Genomic DNA, 17,218 nt, shown 5'->3' on the forward strand with positions numbered 1-17,218 from the left:
ATTTAAAAGAAGAAAATGTGCTATATACATACAATAGAATATTATTCAGCCTGAAAAAAAATAAGGAATTCCTACTTTATGTGACAACATGGATTATCTGGGGGACATTATGCTCAATGAAATAAGCCAGATAAAGAAGCACAAATACTGCATGATACTACTTACACGAGGCAAATAAAATAGTTAACCACATAGAAACAGAGAGTACAAAGGTGGCTTCCAGAGGACAGATAAGCAGAAAATGAGGAGTTGCTATTTAACAGGTATAAATTTTCAGTTGTGCAAATATTATCAAGTTGTAGAGATCCACTGTACAACATTATAATAAACGACACTGTATTTGTACACTTAACATTTTGTTAAGAGGGTAGGTATCATGTTATGTTTTCTTACCACTGTAACAATGAAACGTTGCTTTGGGGCAAAATATTATGGTCCAACTAAATATAGTGAGTGAAATTTTTGTGGAAAGTACACACCTTAGTAACTACTTTAAAAACAAAAGGCCTTTTAAACGTATTTCTCTCCTGCTTTGGAAACAATTATTTAATTTAGTAGATTAAAAATCTAGTTCTAAATCTTTATGCACTTTGATATGAAAGGATCTCTAGGAAGTAGGTGCAAAAAAAGCAAGACACAGAAGATTGTAAAGTATTCTGCCATTTGTGTGTATATACAAAGACACACACACTTTCATACATACATTTGTATCCACAGAGACATGAATTTGTTTGCATATGTGTAGTATATATCAGCACAACTGACATTCTGGACTGGAAAATTCTTTGTTAAGGGCGCTGCCCTGTGCATTACAGAATGTTTTAGAGCAGCCCTGGCCTCTATCCACTAGATGCCAGCAGCACTCCCTTCAGTTATAACAATCAAAAATGTCTCCAGACATTGTCAAGTGTCCCAAGTTCCCCACAGGGTGAAAAATAGCAATTTTGCCCCAGTTGAGAACTACTGATTTAGCAGGTTGTCCAAAGAGATACTTTTCAGTTTTTTCACTATATCCTTGAAAAACTAGAAAAGGGAACACGTGTAAAAAAAACTTAATGTGGGATAATGGTATGAGAGCTCTATTCTTTATATATTATCTATCAATTGAAGTACGTACAGAATAAAACAATATGATGGTTGGGATTTGCCTCAAAATAGTGAGGACTAGGGTAGGTAAATGGAACGTGATTAGTGATATGATAATAAATGTACATAGAAGCTCATTATACTATCCACTATACTGTGTACAAAAAAACTTCATAAAAGTTTTTTAAAAAGCGAACACAGATCTCAGTAGACAAATAAACAAGCCTGTTATCAAAAGATTACAGTTCAGGGAAACAATAGACATCTAAATGAATGTCTGGAAGGAAAAGCTGGGAGACAGATTCTTTGGTGAATCAGAGTACTAAAAAGCACTCACATATACTGGGGAATTTAGTTTCAGCTGTAGAGAACATAGTGACTAGACATTATATACCTCACAAAGTGATTACCCAATAAGTCTAGTTCCCACCTGACACTGTACACAGTATAATATTACTGGCTATATTCCCTATACTGTACTTTACATTCCTGTGACTTTTTTTTCAATCACAGTTGACATTCAATATTATTTTATATTAGTTTCAGGTGTACAGTGTAGTGGTTAGATATTTATATAATTTACGAAGTAGTCCCCCTGATAAGTCTAGTGCCCACCTGACACTATGCATATTTTAAAAACATTATTGACTATATTCCCCATACTGTACTTTACATCCCTGTGACTATTTTCTAACTATCAATTTGTACTTCTTAATCCTCTCACCTTTTTCACCCAACTTCCAATCGTCCTCCTGGTTAACCCATAGGAGTATTATTGTATTTTTGGATTCTAACCCCTCTTTTTTACTCCTATATCATTTAAAGGCATAAAACAGCAATCAGAAATCTATGTTAGCGGGCATACAATGTATAAGGTTGTAATTTGTGACAACAAAAATATAAAGGGGGATGAATGGCATTTTGTATTACCTGCTGATTCGATAGCTGCTAAATTACCTACTTGCTAAAATTCACCTCTAACCTCAAAATCAACACTTGAGGCATATTTGTGACCACCCATGGCCATGCACAGAGAAGCAGAAACATCGAGTCTCCTGGTACACATATTCACAGATGAAGTCAAACAAGGTAATGCTCTTTCTGCCTTCTTATTTAAGCTCCCATGTTGTAAACAAGTGTTCTTTTGGAGTCAATTTAATGTCTCATTTTTTTTGCATTTTTGTGCTCTTTGTTGGTGATTTTGCTGTTTAAAATAACTCCCACACAGTGCTGAAGAGCTGTATAGTGTTCACAAGTGCAGGAAAGCTGTGATGTGCCTTTATGGGGAAACATATGCATTAAGCTTCATTCAGGCATGATCTATTATAGTGTTGTTGGCGATGCGTTCAATGTTAATAAATCAACAACATATATTAAATAAAGTGTCTTTAAAAAGAAACACACATAAAACAAGGTTATGTACTGATAAGATGATGAAAATGTTGAGACAAGAGAAATGCAAAAACTTAATCCTTTATCTCCTCCAAGAGTGATAGCTCAGTATTTGCTAATGTAACAATCATATGGCTTTACAGAACATAACTACCACAAATAAAGAGACCTGAATGTAGACTGTTATAAGTTTAATAGGTTAGCTGTAATTTCCAGAGTAACAACCGCCAAGAAAATAATTCAAAAGTGTACAGGAAAGGAAACAGAATGGAGTCAAATGGTACAAAACAAAAACTCAAACACAAAAGAAGGCAGTAATAAAGAAAATGAGCAAAAAAAAAAGATATCAAATGTATAGAAAACAAATAGCAAAATTAAATGAATTAAGTTCGCTAATGAAAAGCCAAAGACTGGAAGAATAGATTTTTAAAAAATGATCCAACAATATGCTGTCTACAAGAGATTTACTTTAGCGCCAAAGGCACAAACAGATTGAAAGTGAAAGGGAGAAAAAAGATATTTGGTGTAAATAGTAATCAAAAGAGACAATAAAGCTATACTAGTACCACACAAAATAGACTTTTAAGTCAAAACTTGTTACAAGAGACAAAGGAGAACATTATATACTGACAAATGGGTCAGTCTATCAAGAAGATGTAACAATTATAAGCATATACATACCTAACAAAAGAGAATCAAAATATATGAAGCAAACATTTATAAGATAAAGAAAAAAACACAGTTCTATAATAATAATTTTAGAATTCAAAACCACATCTTAAATAATGGACAGAACAACTAGGCAGAAGATCAATAAACAGAGCATTTGAACAATACTATAAATCAATAATACCTACAATATATATAGACCAATACACCTGAAAAACAGCAGAATACACATTTCTTTCATGTGCACATGGAACATTTTCCAGCACAGATCATATATTAGGCCATAAAACAAGTCTCAAAAAATTTAAAAAGACTGAAATAATATATTTTCTTCAACCACAATGGAATGAAAGTAGAAATGACAAGAAAGAAAACCAGAAAATTAAAGAATACATGAAAATTTAACAATATACTTTTAAACAATCAATAGATCAGAGAAGAAATCACAAGGGAAAATTATAAAATACTTAGAGATGAAAACAAAAACATAGTATATTACATGAAGCACTAACACCCGAATGTGGCTAAAGCAGTGCTCAGAGAGAAATTACAACTACAAACACCAACATTAAAAAACAAAAACAAAAACCTCAAATCAATGACACAACTATACACCATTAAAAAACTAGAAAAATACGATCAAACTAAGCTCATGGCAGCAAAAGGAAGGTTATAATAAAGATTAGGGTACAAATAAATGAAATTGAGAACAGAAAAACATTAGATAAAAATCAATGAAATCAAAAGTTGGTTCCGGCAAAGACCAACAAAACTAACAAACAATCCATACCTAGATTGAGTAGCAAAAAAAAAACTACAATTAGTAAAATCAGAATTGAAACGGGATATTACTACCAACCTTACTGAAATAAAGAGTATTATGAAAACACTATGAACAATTGTAAACTGCCAATCTGACTCACACATAATTAGAAAATCTAAACAAACCTTTAACAATTAAAATAACTGAAGCAGTAATCAAAACCTCCCTGAAAACAAAAGCCCAGGACCAGGTTTCACTGGTCAAGTCCACTAATCATTTAAAGAATTAACACCAGTCCTTTTCAAACTCTTCCAAAAAATAAAAGAGGAGGGAACACTTCCTAACTTATTCTATGAGATGAATAGTACCTGATACCAAAGCCAGACAAAGACATCATAAGAAGAGATAAATCTGTTTCTCACAAAGATTTCAGTTAGCAATTCTAGAAGTTCTTCACATGCATCTACTAGGGTTGAAATAAATATGTTACAGATCTGGAGAGTCAGGCCAGGTTTCTCACTGTCAAAGGAAAAAGTTATAAATAAGCAACAAGAGCATGCTAGAATGAGCTTTATGGTGCTAACTGCCGTTGGAAGTATCAGTACAAATTGATGGTTGAGGGGATTTGTATTTTAATACACATGGATAGAGACACGTACATATATACATATATTTCCTATTTCTATCTGCTGAGCGGGCCTAGAAGCACTAACACCCCAATAGAAATGAGCACACAAGCATCAAATTCTGGATTCTAAATACCATTTTTCAATAAAAGAAACTACGGTTCCTTAGAGAAATGGTTGATTCCAGGGCTGGGCAAAGAAAACACAAGATGAGTCTGATGCCCCTTTGGAGTCATAAAGTACAGAAATTTTTTTTAAAAATAAAAATAAAAAATACAGGAGCCAATCCAAAAGAGCTCCAAATGGCCAAAGCTGGAAAAAATGAACAATAAAATCAATAGTACTGGATTATAACCAAAGGAATAAGTATCTATGAGTCCAAACTAATATAAGTAAATAATTTATTAATAAATAAAGGAGAAGTGACTCTTCCTTACAGAAAAATTCCAATTATTAAATATAAAAAAGAAAGGAAATAAAAAATCCAAAGGAGTAATTGATGCAGGCAAGATCCACCGATGAATGAAAAATTTAATGGGCATAAGTTTAAAAAGAAATGGCACATTTGCATAGCCTCTCCCCCAAAATATTCATTATCTCTCCCAAAATATTTACTAATTATAAAGGGAAAATAATTTTTAAGGTGTAACTTTACACGTGAAAGCCCGACAGACACTACTTTAATCAAATGATAAAAGTTAACATCACCAGTAATACGACATGCTGACGTCACATATTTCTATGGTATTCTTCCCAAAAATCCGTAACTTCATTTTAACGGCAACAAAACATTAGACAAAACCAAACTGAGAGACATTGTACAAAATACCTGACCAGTACTCTTCAAAAGTGCCAAGGTCATGAAAGACAAGGAAAGACTATTGTGGCAGGCTGGAGAAAACTAAAGAGACAGGACAACTAAAGGTGATGTGGGACCCTGAATTGGATCTTGAAAGAAAAGAACATTAGTGGGAAAACCAATGAATCAATGTTGTCTTCTTGGTTTTGATAATAGTCCCATGGTTAATAATGTCTTAACATTATGGAAAGTTGAGTAAAGAATGTGCAGGAATTCTACTTTTTTTAACTTATCTGAAATAAAAAATTATTCCAAAACAAAAAGTTTGTGCCTATAAGATTTTCATGGTAGAGCAAGTCTTATACTTAAAAAAAAAAAAAAGAAAGAAAAAAAAAAGGATATAAAACAAAAAGTGGAGAATTATTTCAACCATGTTAAAGAAAAATGAAAGATTTAGAAAGCAAATACTTGAAAGCATTAACAATGATTTGTCTGGAAGCTAAAATTATAAATAGTTGTTTTTCTTTATACTTTGTGGTATTTTGTGAAATTTTCTACAATAAGCAGATTACTTTTACAATCAATGAAATTTAAAAACATTTTGAAAAAAGAACTATAGATATTACATTAATATGAAAGATAAATTAAAGGATGACACAGACTGGAAAGTACTAAATTATTTTGGTTGTTAAAGGATGAAATAATGAGTACCTAAAACACAGTCAATAGAATTAGGTATACAAATAAATCCAGTGAGTTAGAGAAAAAGAGAAGATATTTTCAGCCTAAGCCACTGGACAGCTAATGGTGCCATAACCAAAATAGGCAGAGGAAGTTAACAGAGAGCGTAATAAATTCCACTGTGGACAAACTGGGCTTGAAGAATCTGTGGATCATCTGAGAGAATATATCTAATAGGAAACTGCAAACGAGTATGAAAACTCAGATGGGAGACTGGGGCTAGAGAAGAAGGTAAAGGTGTCAAATTACAAGTAGTCACTGAAGTGCTGGAGATGATTTACTACTCCTAACATCACATGTACAGCAATAAAAGAAAGCCAGGACAGAATCAGAGAGAAGTCAACAGGCAAAGAATGAGCCAAAGAGTAAACAGGGAAAAATGAATAACTGTCAAAGGGTTGGGGGGAAAAACTAGAATAGACTGGTGTATCTGAACCCAATAGGAGGAGAAATCCTTATTTTCTAGCATGCTCTGCTAGAGTTCAACTAAGATGAGAATTAAGTCACTTCTACTATTAGAATGTGCAAACGTAATTGTGGTTTAAAAGGTTAGAATTGCAAAAACCGCAATTACTTTTGCGCTAACCTACTAGATTTGTTAGTAAGAAAGTCATTACTGATCACAAGACCAAACAAGCTGCAACAGAGACGTGGGTCAGCCGTAGAGAACTGAGGAGTTGAAGAGTAAGCAGTTGTCAGTGAAGGAGAAAAATGGATTAGTAGCAAGCACCCACACAAAAAGATTTCTGTAATTTAGGCATTTTCTTTCACTTAAATATTCCCGACTTACTTAAAAGATTCAATTGCATATGTGATGGACTGTAGCCAGCTTAAAGACAACACCCAGGGCTTGTATTTCCAGCAAGATACCCTGAAAAGCCTCCTACAACAAAACACCGAAACTGACACCTCAGCATGACAGTAGTCTTCTATTGAAAAAGAGGTATAGAAAAAAATGCAGAAAAGCAAGGTAAACAGAAAGCACAAATCAGAGAATAAAAATAAATATTTATCAGTAATTTATCAATATTTATTAATATCAATAATCACTGTAATAAGATCAACTAAATTTACCAGTTAAAAGACAGATTGTTCAAATGGGTTTTTAAAAATCCAGCGATTCTATGCACAGGTATTTATCCAAGAGTAATGAAAATATTTGTCTATGAAAAACTTAATGTTCACAGCACCTTTATTCATACTCCAGTCAAAACCTGGAGACAACTCAAATACTCAACTAGAGGTGCAGGGATAAACCAGTGGTTGTGAAACCATACAACAGAAAGGAACAGAGACGTGGGTCAGCCGTAGAGAACTACTGATATCCTAACCACATGAATGAATGTCAAAAACATTTTAATGAGGAAAACAAACCAGACATAAAAATGTGTACTTTAATGATGCATTTTTATGCAAGTGTATAGAAAAAGTAAACTAATATATACTGCCAAAAAGCAAATCAGTGTGCCTGGGGCTGGGGTGAGATAAGAGAAAATGACTGGGAGAGGGCACAAGGGCACCTCCAAGGAAATGAAAATGTTTTATATCTTGATGGTGGTCATAGTCACACAGGTATACACATTTACCAAAACTCAGAGTTGTGCATTTTAGCAGGTGTATTTCATTGTGCATTTTAACAGGTGTATTTCATTGTATGTAAATAAAACTTCAATAAAGTTGATTTTTAAAAAATTATCCATCCAAACATTTATTCATAAGAAACACACTTAAAATATGACTCATAAAGGTTGAAGTTACATAAAGGAAGGAAAAAGAAAGACCTGGTAAATGTCATTAACCAGAAGAAATCTGGTGTAGTTATATTACTATCAGAAAACCTACACTTTAAGGCAGAAAACATTATAAAGAAGACTACCAAATAAGGACTATGAAATAATGATAAAACAAATAGACAGCAACACAGAATAGATTTTATTGCTGTTTTAGTACCCAACAATTTTAAAAACATACTCTTTTCATGAGTATATAATAGGTTTTTAAAACCTGACCATATACTAAGCATACAGCACTTCTCAATAAACTGTAAATAATTTGTAATAGAAATCATGTACAAACCATGTAACAATAAAACAATTTAGTTTAACGTTAATAACAAAAGTATAACTCCCAAAATCTAACGTATGTGTAATTTTTTAAATAAATATTTTTTTGACTCATGAGTTACAAAGTCATAATGGAAACTAGAAAATATTTACAATTGAATAATTAACCAATCAAAATCTATGGAATGTAGCTGAAGAAATACTTAGAGGGAAATTTACAATTAAAGACTTATAGAAGATTGAGTATTAATGAGATAACAGTCCAATTTAAGTTAGAAAAAAAATAGAGAAACAAAAACAATAGTAGTAGATTAGTGAACAAGAAAATAAAGGCACAATGGAAAGGATTTACAAAGCTAAAATCAAGTTGTTCAAAAAGACTAATAAACTTTAAAAGCCCCGGATAAAGCAGATCAAGAAAAACAACCAAAGGCATAAACATGTAATATTAGGAATGGAAAAGGGGATTAATTACAGGAACAGCAAAGCTTTAGGTACATTTGAATGTAGTGTTGAGCACAAGTTGATGATTACAGATCATTACGTATTAGGTCACCATGGCCATTCATTTTTACTTACCGCCAACAGAAGACACATTTATTTGCACACGCTAAGCTCGGGGTGGTTTCCATGCAACGATGGCTTTCGATGCCATAGAATGTATGTTTATAACAACCTCCTCTCCCTCGGAGCATCGACTATGAAAGCAAAAAACAAATGATAATTTGAATAAAATCCTCAAAGCACAGAACAAAACACCAAGGCATCATTTTTAAGAAAAAAACATGTGTTTCATAACCATACGTACCATTACTGGGGTCTGCACAATGCAGAAAACCAACACCAGCATTAGAGTGTTTTCATAGTGATTTGCATTTTCCAAAACCCAATGAAATAAACCTAAGATTCATTCAGTCTGAAAGCCCTACAGGAGGACCACCGATATTTTTATGTTTAAATCCATCCAACTGTCTCAAATAATATCAGTTCAACAATATACAATGCCAACAGATAGACAATAGTCTCCAGAAAGTTCAGAGTCCCATGAAAGGAAGGACATCTCTGCTTTGAATAGGGAAGATGGGTAGGGAATGCATCATGGAGCACAGACTATGTCACCTGAGCAGCAGAATTTGAACATACTGAGACTGTTGAGGAGACAACCATTGTGTATATAAGAAACAGACTATTTAAAAAAAAACAAAAAACTATTTAACATGTGATGGTAAAACCACAGCAGTAAGAATGGGTAATTTGAAGAAATACTGCAGATTCATTAGGGTTGGAGTCACAAGATAATACCCAGTTTTATATGGTATCATCAGAAAGAGTCATCCAGAAGCTCTATGTAAGATGGGCTTGATTTCAGTACAAGTGAAACTTGTGAGGAGGTTACACGAAGTCATAATGACTTGGCTCTAGGGTTTCCAGGCAGGAATTCCTGCCTGTTCTCAGGAATTATTTTCGCTTTCCCATTCTCAAATCCCAAGATATAAACTGTTTTCTGTTCTCCATGATGAATCGTTTCCACAACATGATGGCCGATACTACCCATCACCTGAGTTCCAAGGAGCCGATTTTCCCGATTTCCCAACCAACTTTTCTCGGGATTCAGGAACGGTAAAGCGAAAAAAATTCCTGAGAACGGCAGGAATTCCCATCTGGAAACCTTACTTGGCTCATAGTATCGGTGGATTAAAGGGGGAGGGTGCTAAACAGGTCCCAAACAGAGGAGCAAAAAAGAGCAAGTCATCCAAGACAGGAAATTTTAAGTCTAAGTTACTGAAATATGATGGAATTAACAACAGCAACAAACAAGGAGACACAATTAGGAAGCCTTTATACATATTATACATATTATACATATTATAATGCTGTCTATAATGAAAGAAAATTATATATAAAATCTACCAGCTTGATTACTATGTCAGTTGATGAGGAAGTTTTATTTTTTTGTCCTGATAGGAGTTTCCCATTCATCTCAGTACAGCTGACCCTTGAACAAAACATTGGTCCACTTACATGAGGATTTTTTAAAATAGATACTGCACATGTATTTTCTTTTCCTTAAGATTTTCTTAACATTTTGTTTTCTCCAGCTTACTTTGTTATAAGAATAAAGTATATAATGCATGTAACATACAAAATAGGTGTTAATCACCTATTTGTGTTAATAGAAAGGCTTCCAGTCAACAGTAGGCTATCAGTTAAGCTTTTGGGGAATCAAATGCTATATTAAGTGGATTTTTGACTTCCAAGGTTGGCGGTCCAAATCCCTGCATGGTTCAAGGGTCAAATGTAATTGCATCAAGAAAAAAAAAAAATGAAAGAAGAAAAATGTTGTTCATGATAGCAGTGCTTAAAAACTCTCTTCCAAATTTCCAATAAAATATACAAGACAGCAAAGAAAACATTCAAATCTTGTAAATAGCATTGGAAACTGAAAGTCCACCAAATGCCAGAGAGGAATTTCCACGAAATTTCACACCAATGGAGAAAGCTGCAGACCGGCAGGAATCCATCATGTACTGCGAAGTTAGTACATACACCCCCAGAACACTGTGCGGAATGCATGTGATGAGTAAGACAAAGCCCCACCCATGATGTGGCGTACAGAAACGGCAAGCAGGCAAAAGGACAGCCTATGATAGGGTGACTGAAGCAAGATTCCACTGCAAGCAGAAGAAACGGACTCCAGCGAAACAGAGAAGGAATTTGTGAAAGGCTATCATAGCTCATGGAATCTCTAGAAAGGAAGGAAGGAAGACTGACTGAAGGACCACCACTCAATCCCTTAGAATCCATCCCCTACAGACACCACTACTCCCCCGATACCACCACCAGCACCACTCCTGAAAACCAGATGCTGCTGCCAAGGGCACATGAAGGAGTTCTCCACATCACAGTCCTTCCATTGCACACTCCCAACCCAGACTCTCAGGCTGAAGAGAGTGACTGTCCTAGATGACACCCAGGTTGCCAGGACGTGGCACCAGGAAGCAGTATCTGTCTTCCTTGGTTTCTGGAGCAGGCAGTGGAGTGGACCCTGGCTCCAAACAAAGCCCATTTAACAGAGAATTCTCCAAACAAAGACACTCAAGCTGAGCAAGCAGAGGATAAACAAATAGCCGTCATGGGTTACTGGAGCCAATGGGACAATACCAGTAGGAGCTTCCCAGAGGAAGTCCAAACTTAAGTCATGTCCAAACTTAATAATGAAGGGCCAAAGAATAAAGGGACAGAGACATGTAAGAAGAGGGATGACATGTTTTTGTTTAAAAACCTGCTTTTCCTAAGTTTCATACTTTTACAGTTTAGATTTAAGTTCACTATTCATTATAAGTTAATTGTTATATAAGGTGTAAAATTTAAGATGACCCTTCTTTATGTGTGTGTACTTTTAGTATTTATTGTTGTTATTGGGTTGTTTGTTTTTGCCTATGGATATTTAATTGCCCCAGCATGATTTGTTAGAAAGATTATATCCTTCCTCTAAGGAATTTCTTTTGACTTTATAAAAATCAGTTAAGCATGTTTGTGGGTTTATGTCTGGGATCTCTGTTCTGTGAGGTGTGATCAAACAATACAGTGATGTTTAATTAGCAAGTACTTTTGTAAATAAAAGAATTACAGTAAAAGACACATTGCCATTAATCCCCCTCAAAATGCCCCCCCCCCCCGCTTTGAACACACTTATCCCATCGTTCTTGCCACTTTCTGAAACAGTCTGGAAGTCCTCTTTCATGAGTGTCTTTAGTTGCGCTGTCATGGCTGCCTCAATGTCCTGAATCATTTTGACTTTGGGGAAGAGCCAGAAGTCACATGGCAACAGATCTGGTAAATAAAGTGGATGAGGATACACCATAATGTTTTTATTTGACAGAAACTGCTGTACCAGAAGCAATGTGTGACACGGAACATTGTGATTATGGAGGATGTAAAGACACTCACGAAAGAGGACTTCCAGAACTGCTTCAGAAAGTGGCAAAAACGATGGGGTAAGTGTGTTCAAAGCAGGGGGGAGGGGTATTTTGAGAGGGATTAATGGCAATGTGTCTTTTACTATAATAATTTTTTAAAATTTAAACATTCACCATATTTTTTTTTATCACACCTCATATCGATCTATGTGTCTATCCTTCCACCAATACCACAGTGTCTTGATTACTGAGGCCACACAGTAAGCCACAATATGAATGTGTATGATTCCTCCCATTTCATTCTTCTCTGTCAACAAAGCTATTTTAGGGTCTGTGCCTTTCCTTATAAATATTAGAATAAGCTTGTCTATTGCTACAAAAACCTTATTGGGATTTTAATAGGATTTGCATTAAACTTATGATCCATCTGGGGAAAACTGACATTTTCCTATACTGAATCTTCGAATCCATGAGCATTTATTTAGATTTATTTAGATTTCCATTGATTTCTGATTTGAGATCTTTCCTCATTTCTAGTGTAAGCATTTATTGCTATAAACTTCCACCTGAGTACTGCTTGAGCTGCATCCCACACATCTTAATTATCACTCAGTTCTATGTATTTTTTCATTTCCTTTGAAACTTCCTCTTTGACATATGATTTATTTAAGAATGTGTTGTTTAATTTCCACAAATTTAGAGATTTTCCTTTTGTTTCTATTTTGATTTCAACTTTGATTCCATTATGGTCACAGAACACACTACATGATTTCAATTCTTTTAAATCTGAGGTTTGTTACCTGGCCCAGGTTACGTTCTATCTTGGTGAATGTTTTAAGCAGTTCTGAGAAAGGGTTGTGAAGTCTCCAACTATAAATGTGCATTTTTAAAGAAACTTCTCCGTTCGGCTATGTTTATTTTTGCTTGATTAATTTAAGCCTCTGCTGTTTAGTGTGGATGGATCCTTTTGGCATTATGAAACGCCCCTCTCATTTCCTCTAGTTCTCATTCCTGTTACTCTTTTCTTGATTTTCTGCAGGTTACTTAAACATTTTTGGGACTCCTTCTTAATTCGTCTTGTGTTTTTTACTCTTTCTCTTTGTATAGTTTTTTTAGTGGTTGTTCTGGTTATTACAATATACATACATTACTTACCACAATCAACAGATGTCAATATTTTACCACTTTAAGTGTGGAAACATCACTTCCATTCAGATCCCTTTAACTTTCCCTCTTTTAAATTAAATATTGTTGTCTTGAGTGTCACATGGTGTTATAATTTTTGTTTCAATCATCAAATATGATTTATAAAACCCATGAAGAACATGATCATCTACTGTATGTAGCCATATTTCTGCTCTTTCCATCTTCCTTCCTTCCTTCTTTCCTTCATTCCTTCCGCTCCAAGAATCTCTCTTTTATCATTTCATTAGGTTTGAAGAACTTCCTTTAGCTAATCTTTAAGAGTAGATCTGCTAGCAACAAATTTTTTTTCATTTTTTTCACCTGATAATGTCTTTGTTAATCTTCATTTCCAAATGATAGTTTGTTAGATATAGAATTCATGGCTGATAGTTATGTTCTTTTAACACTTAAAAAAATGTATGCCACTTCCCTCTGTGCTTCATGATTTTAGATGAGAAATCTGATGTCAAATTGATGTCAATACGTTGTTTATCACTAGCATCCTTCAAGGTATTCTTTTTTTAGTTTCCAAATAGTTAATTTTAAGGAGTCTTGGTATGGATTTCTTTGGTTTTATCCTGTTTGGGGTTTGCTTTCTGTTATTCAGGTTGGGTAAATTCTATTCACCTGTCCTGTTCACATATCATTCCACTGGTCTGGTAAGGTCACTGACTATCCTCTGTCATCTTCACTCTACTAATGAGCCCACCCAATGGGTGTCTTATTTCTGTTAAATGTATTTTTCGATTTTACAGTTCCCTCTTGGTTCCTTCCATAACTTTCATTTCTTTGCTGGGTTTTATTTTTTTATTTGTTTCAAGAGAATTTATAACTGATGGCTGATGTATTTTTATGAGAGCTGCTTTAAAATCCTTGTCAGATTATTCCACTATCTGATTCATCTAGTGTTGGTATCAGTTCAGTGTGTTTTCCTGCTCAAGTTGTGATTTTCTTGGTTCTTGGTATGGCAGGTGATTTTTTTATTGCATCCCAAACACTTTGTCTATTATGGTAGAAGACGCTAGAGATCCTACTTCTTGTATTTCAGCAGGCAGGCACTTCGTTTAGGTTGAGCATGCAGGTCGCAATGTACTTTTAAGTGCTTTTAAGTGCTGTGGTTCCAATGGCGGTTTACATTTTCAGAAAGTTTTCAGTGTAATTTTGCTTGGGCTCCCACTGGTCACTGGTGGTGCCATCTGAGGGGGAGGAAGAGATTTTTCCAGGATGGCCCCCGGGGATGTCTCTCAGTGAAGGAGGGGAGTCTCAGGCCAGCAGACTTCCCATGGCAGCCTACTTGTGTGGCAGAGTCACACTGGCCAATGGCCCCTGGAGGCCCCAATAATTCTGAGTGGAAGAGGGGAGTCTCAGGCCACAAGAACAAAGAGGCTTTCCTGGCTGAGTCACTTTTTGTGGTGGGCTCGCTCTTGCCATTGCCACCCAGCAATCATCATATTTCTTGGTAAAGGAAGGAAGCCTCAGACCCCGCATGGATGATGAGCATTTCATAGGCCAGGTCACTTGTTATAGGGGTGAGTGGCAGGGAGGGAGCTCTCTCATGCCACTTCCACTTGGCTACCCCGGTATCTCTTGGCAGGAGAGGGAAACTGCAGGTCCAGCAGGGAAGGAGAGAGCACTCGCCTAACTGCTTATCGTTAATGAGGCTCCCAACTGATCCCCTTTGCCAGGGTCTTATTGGGATTCCCATTCTATCGTAGGGAAGAATGAGCTTCCCTCGGTGGCTGTCTGCTGCCAGATTAAGAATCAGGAAACATGGGATCAGCGCTGTCTTCTTCTTTAGGTGAGGGACACAAGACATCCTGCTGCTCTGTTGTTCATCCCGTCCTGGGCTCCCAAACCAGCCAGCCTTCCTCTTACCACCTTTCAGAGTTCTTGTTTGGTTGCCGCTTGTGTTTTCCCATGGTTTAGAGCTGCGCACAGCAGGAAGGAGCAGGACAAGAAGAGTTTTGCCATCTTGTCCAGACCAAAAGTCCTCAGACATTCCATTTTGAAAGGAAGTGCTCCCCCATCTGAAAATTAGTAGATGACCAAGGTGGAAATGGAAAAGACCAGAGAGCAACACATGCTTAGAATTCATGTTACGAATCAAGGGGAAAAAATTATAGATAGCCTGAGATTCAATAATCCATGAATTCTTGTCCTTGAGGTAAATAAGAGCCTGAGAAATACAACTGCAGCCCAGCAGAGCCACAGTGAATGAAGGTACCACCACTACTAGGCAGGCTCTGTGCACATCAATTTGGGGACAGAGGTATGGGAAGAGGAATAGAGGTGTGCAATTCTCCATGGGTCTCTCTCTGACTGTTTTATAAGAAGAGGCACTAACTATTCTAGACTATCTTTTCAAATAGTCTCCTTCTGGAGCAAATATAGCTATGCTTACTGTGCAATATAATAAAGATGTGTCCTTCTAGGGCAAAGGTCAGGCAGAATTATTCCCAATTATAAAAGATTCATATTCCCTGAGCTTGGGGGTCGTCTCCTGTAGCATATGTACAGATGTTATCTGGCTCCCATAGTGCTGCTTTACTGGAACTGGGGCTCAGGAACCAGAGCAAATAATGATATTCTGGCTACTGCTATTATTATGAATAATAAACTGCCCTTACCCTCTTCCAGCATCCATGAAATTGTAGCAGCCTAACTTCTTAGCTTGCAAGTAGGGTAAAATTTCAGACTCTTCACTTTTGGACTGGGATGGGGAGCTCAATGCAGAGGTTGATAAACTACAGCCCATGGGTCAAATCCAATCTACTGTCTGTTATGGTAAGTAAAGTTTCATTGGAATAGAGTCACTCACACTTATTTACTTATTGTCTATGGCTGCTTTTGTGCTACAATGGCAGAGCTGAAAAGTTGCAACACAGACCATATGACCCACAAACCTAAAAAAGTCACTATCTGGCCCTTTAAGAAAAAGTTTGCTGACCCCTGACTTACCTTTTTCATACTCTAGAACAAAATAAATTCCAAACTGATTAAGCAAGCTTTAAAAAACTACAAACATGAGGAGGACCTGGGGAAGACGGAGGAGCAGGAAGCACCAGGAATCTGTTTCTCCCCCTGGACAACAGCAGCACTGGAGAATCTGTCTGATAATCACTGTTTGGAAATTCTGGAGCCTATTAAAGGCTTGCCTCTTCCATGGAAAGGCCTGGGTGGCTAATTTCCATCAGTTATAGCTCTATCTCCCACCACACGGCAGGCAGCCATGCACCTCTTCCTGGAGCAGCTTGCACATAGCTTGTGGGAGCCAGGGTGGGTAAAAAGGACCCTGGCCTCCAAATATTGGGGGATCTGTGCTCTGATTAATGATTACTGCTCCTCATCACAGAGGTACAGACAAAGAAGTGGGCAGATGTTGTTGCATACCCCCATTATTGCCAGCCCCTCCCCCTCCAGCTCAAGTGACTTTAAAGGGCCACTGCCTCTTTTTAATTGCCCTTCATTTTTTGCTTTTCTCCTTTCAGGACCCTCACTTTAAGATGAGGACATTAAAAAACAACTGCATATTTGGTAAAAAAATAAAAAGTAACTGTGTCCAAGCAAAGGCTCAGTAAAGACATAAGAAGGCATTAAATTTACAACTCAGCCTGATCCTCAGTACAGAGACAGCTTACAAAAAATAAGTAATAAAAAACAACAAACTCTGGGGAAGTTGGAGAATCTGATTTCTAGAGTTACCACATTACTAGATTCAAATGTCAGTGTTCAGTAACAAAACAAAATCACAAGTCATACCAAGACACAGAAAAGTACGGCTCATCAAAGGAAAAAAAATATTCAACAGAATAAACTTACTGCCCCTGAAAAATACTTTATGGCCGATACATTAGACAGACTTTAAAAAAAAACCAAACAAACAAAAAAAAAAAACTGTCCTTAAAATGTTCAAAGAACTAAAGAAAGATGTGGAGAAAGTCAAGAAAATGATGTGTGAACAAAATGGGAATATC

General features: G+C 36.1%; 1 protein-coding gene across 5 annotated transcripts in view; it reads right to left on the reverse strand.

Annotated features, from left to right (window-relative positions):
- LOC109437491 (S-adenosyl-L-methionine-dependent tRNA 4-demethylwyosine synthase TYW1) overlaps positions 1-17,218 on the reverse strand; it is a 237,210-nt gene that overhangs the window by 137,217 nt on the left and 82,775 nt on the right. For all 5 annotated transcript variants that reach the window (XM_074328473.1, XM_074328478.1, XM_074328475.1 and 2 more), the window contains exon 10: positions 8,719-8,837. In XM_074328473.1, the coding sequence (XP_074184574.1) occupies positions 8,719-8,837 (119 nt within the window). The remainder of the gene's footprint in view (positions 1-8,718; positions 8,838-17,218) is intronic.

This window comes from Rhinolophus sinicus, linkage group LG03, assembly GCF_036562045.2.
Source record: "Rhinolophus sinicus isolate RSC01 linkage group LG03, ASM3656204v1, whole genome shotgun sequence".
NCBI classification, from domain to species: domain Eukaryota; kingdom Metazoa; phylum Chordata; class Mammalia; order Chiroptera; family Rhinolophidae; genus Rhinolophus; species Rhinolophus sinicus.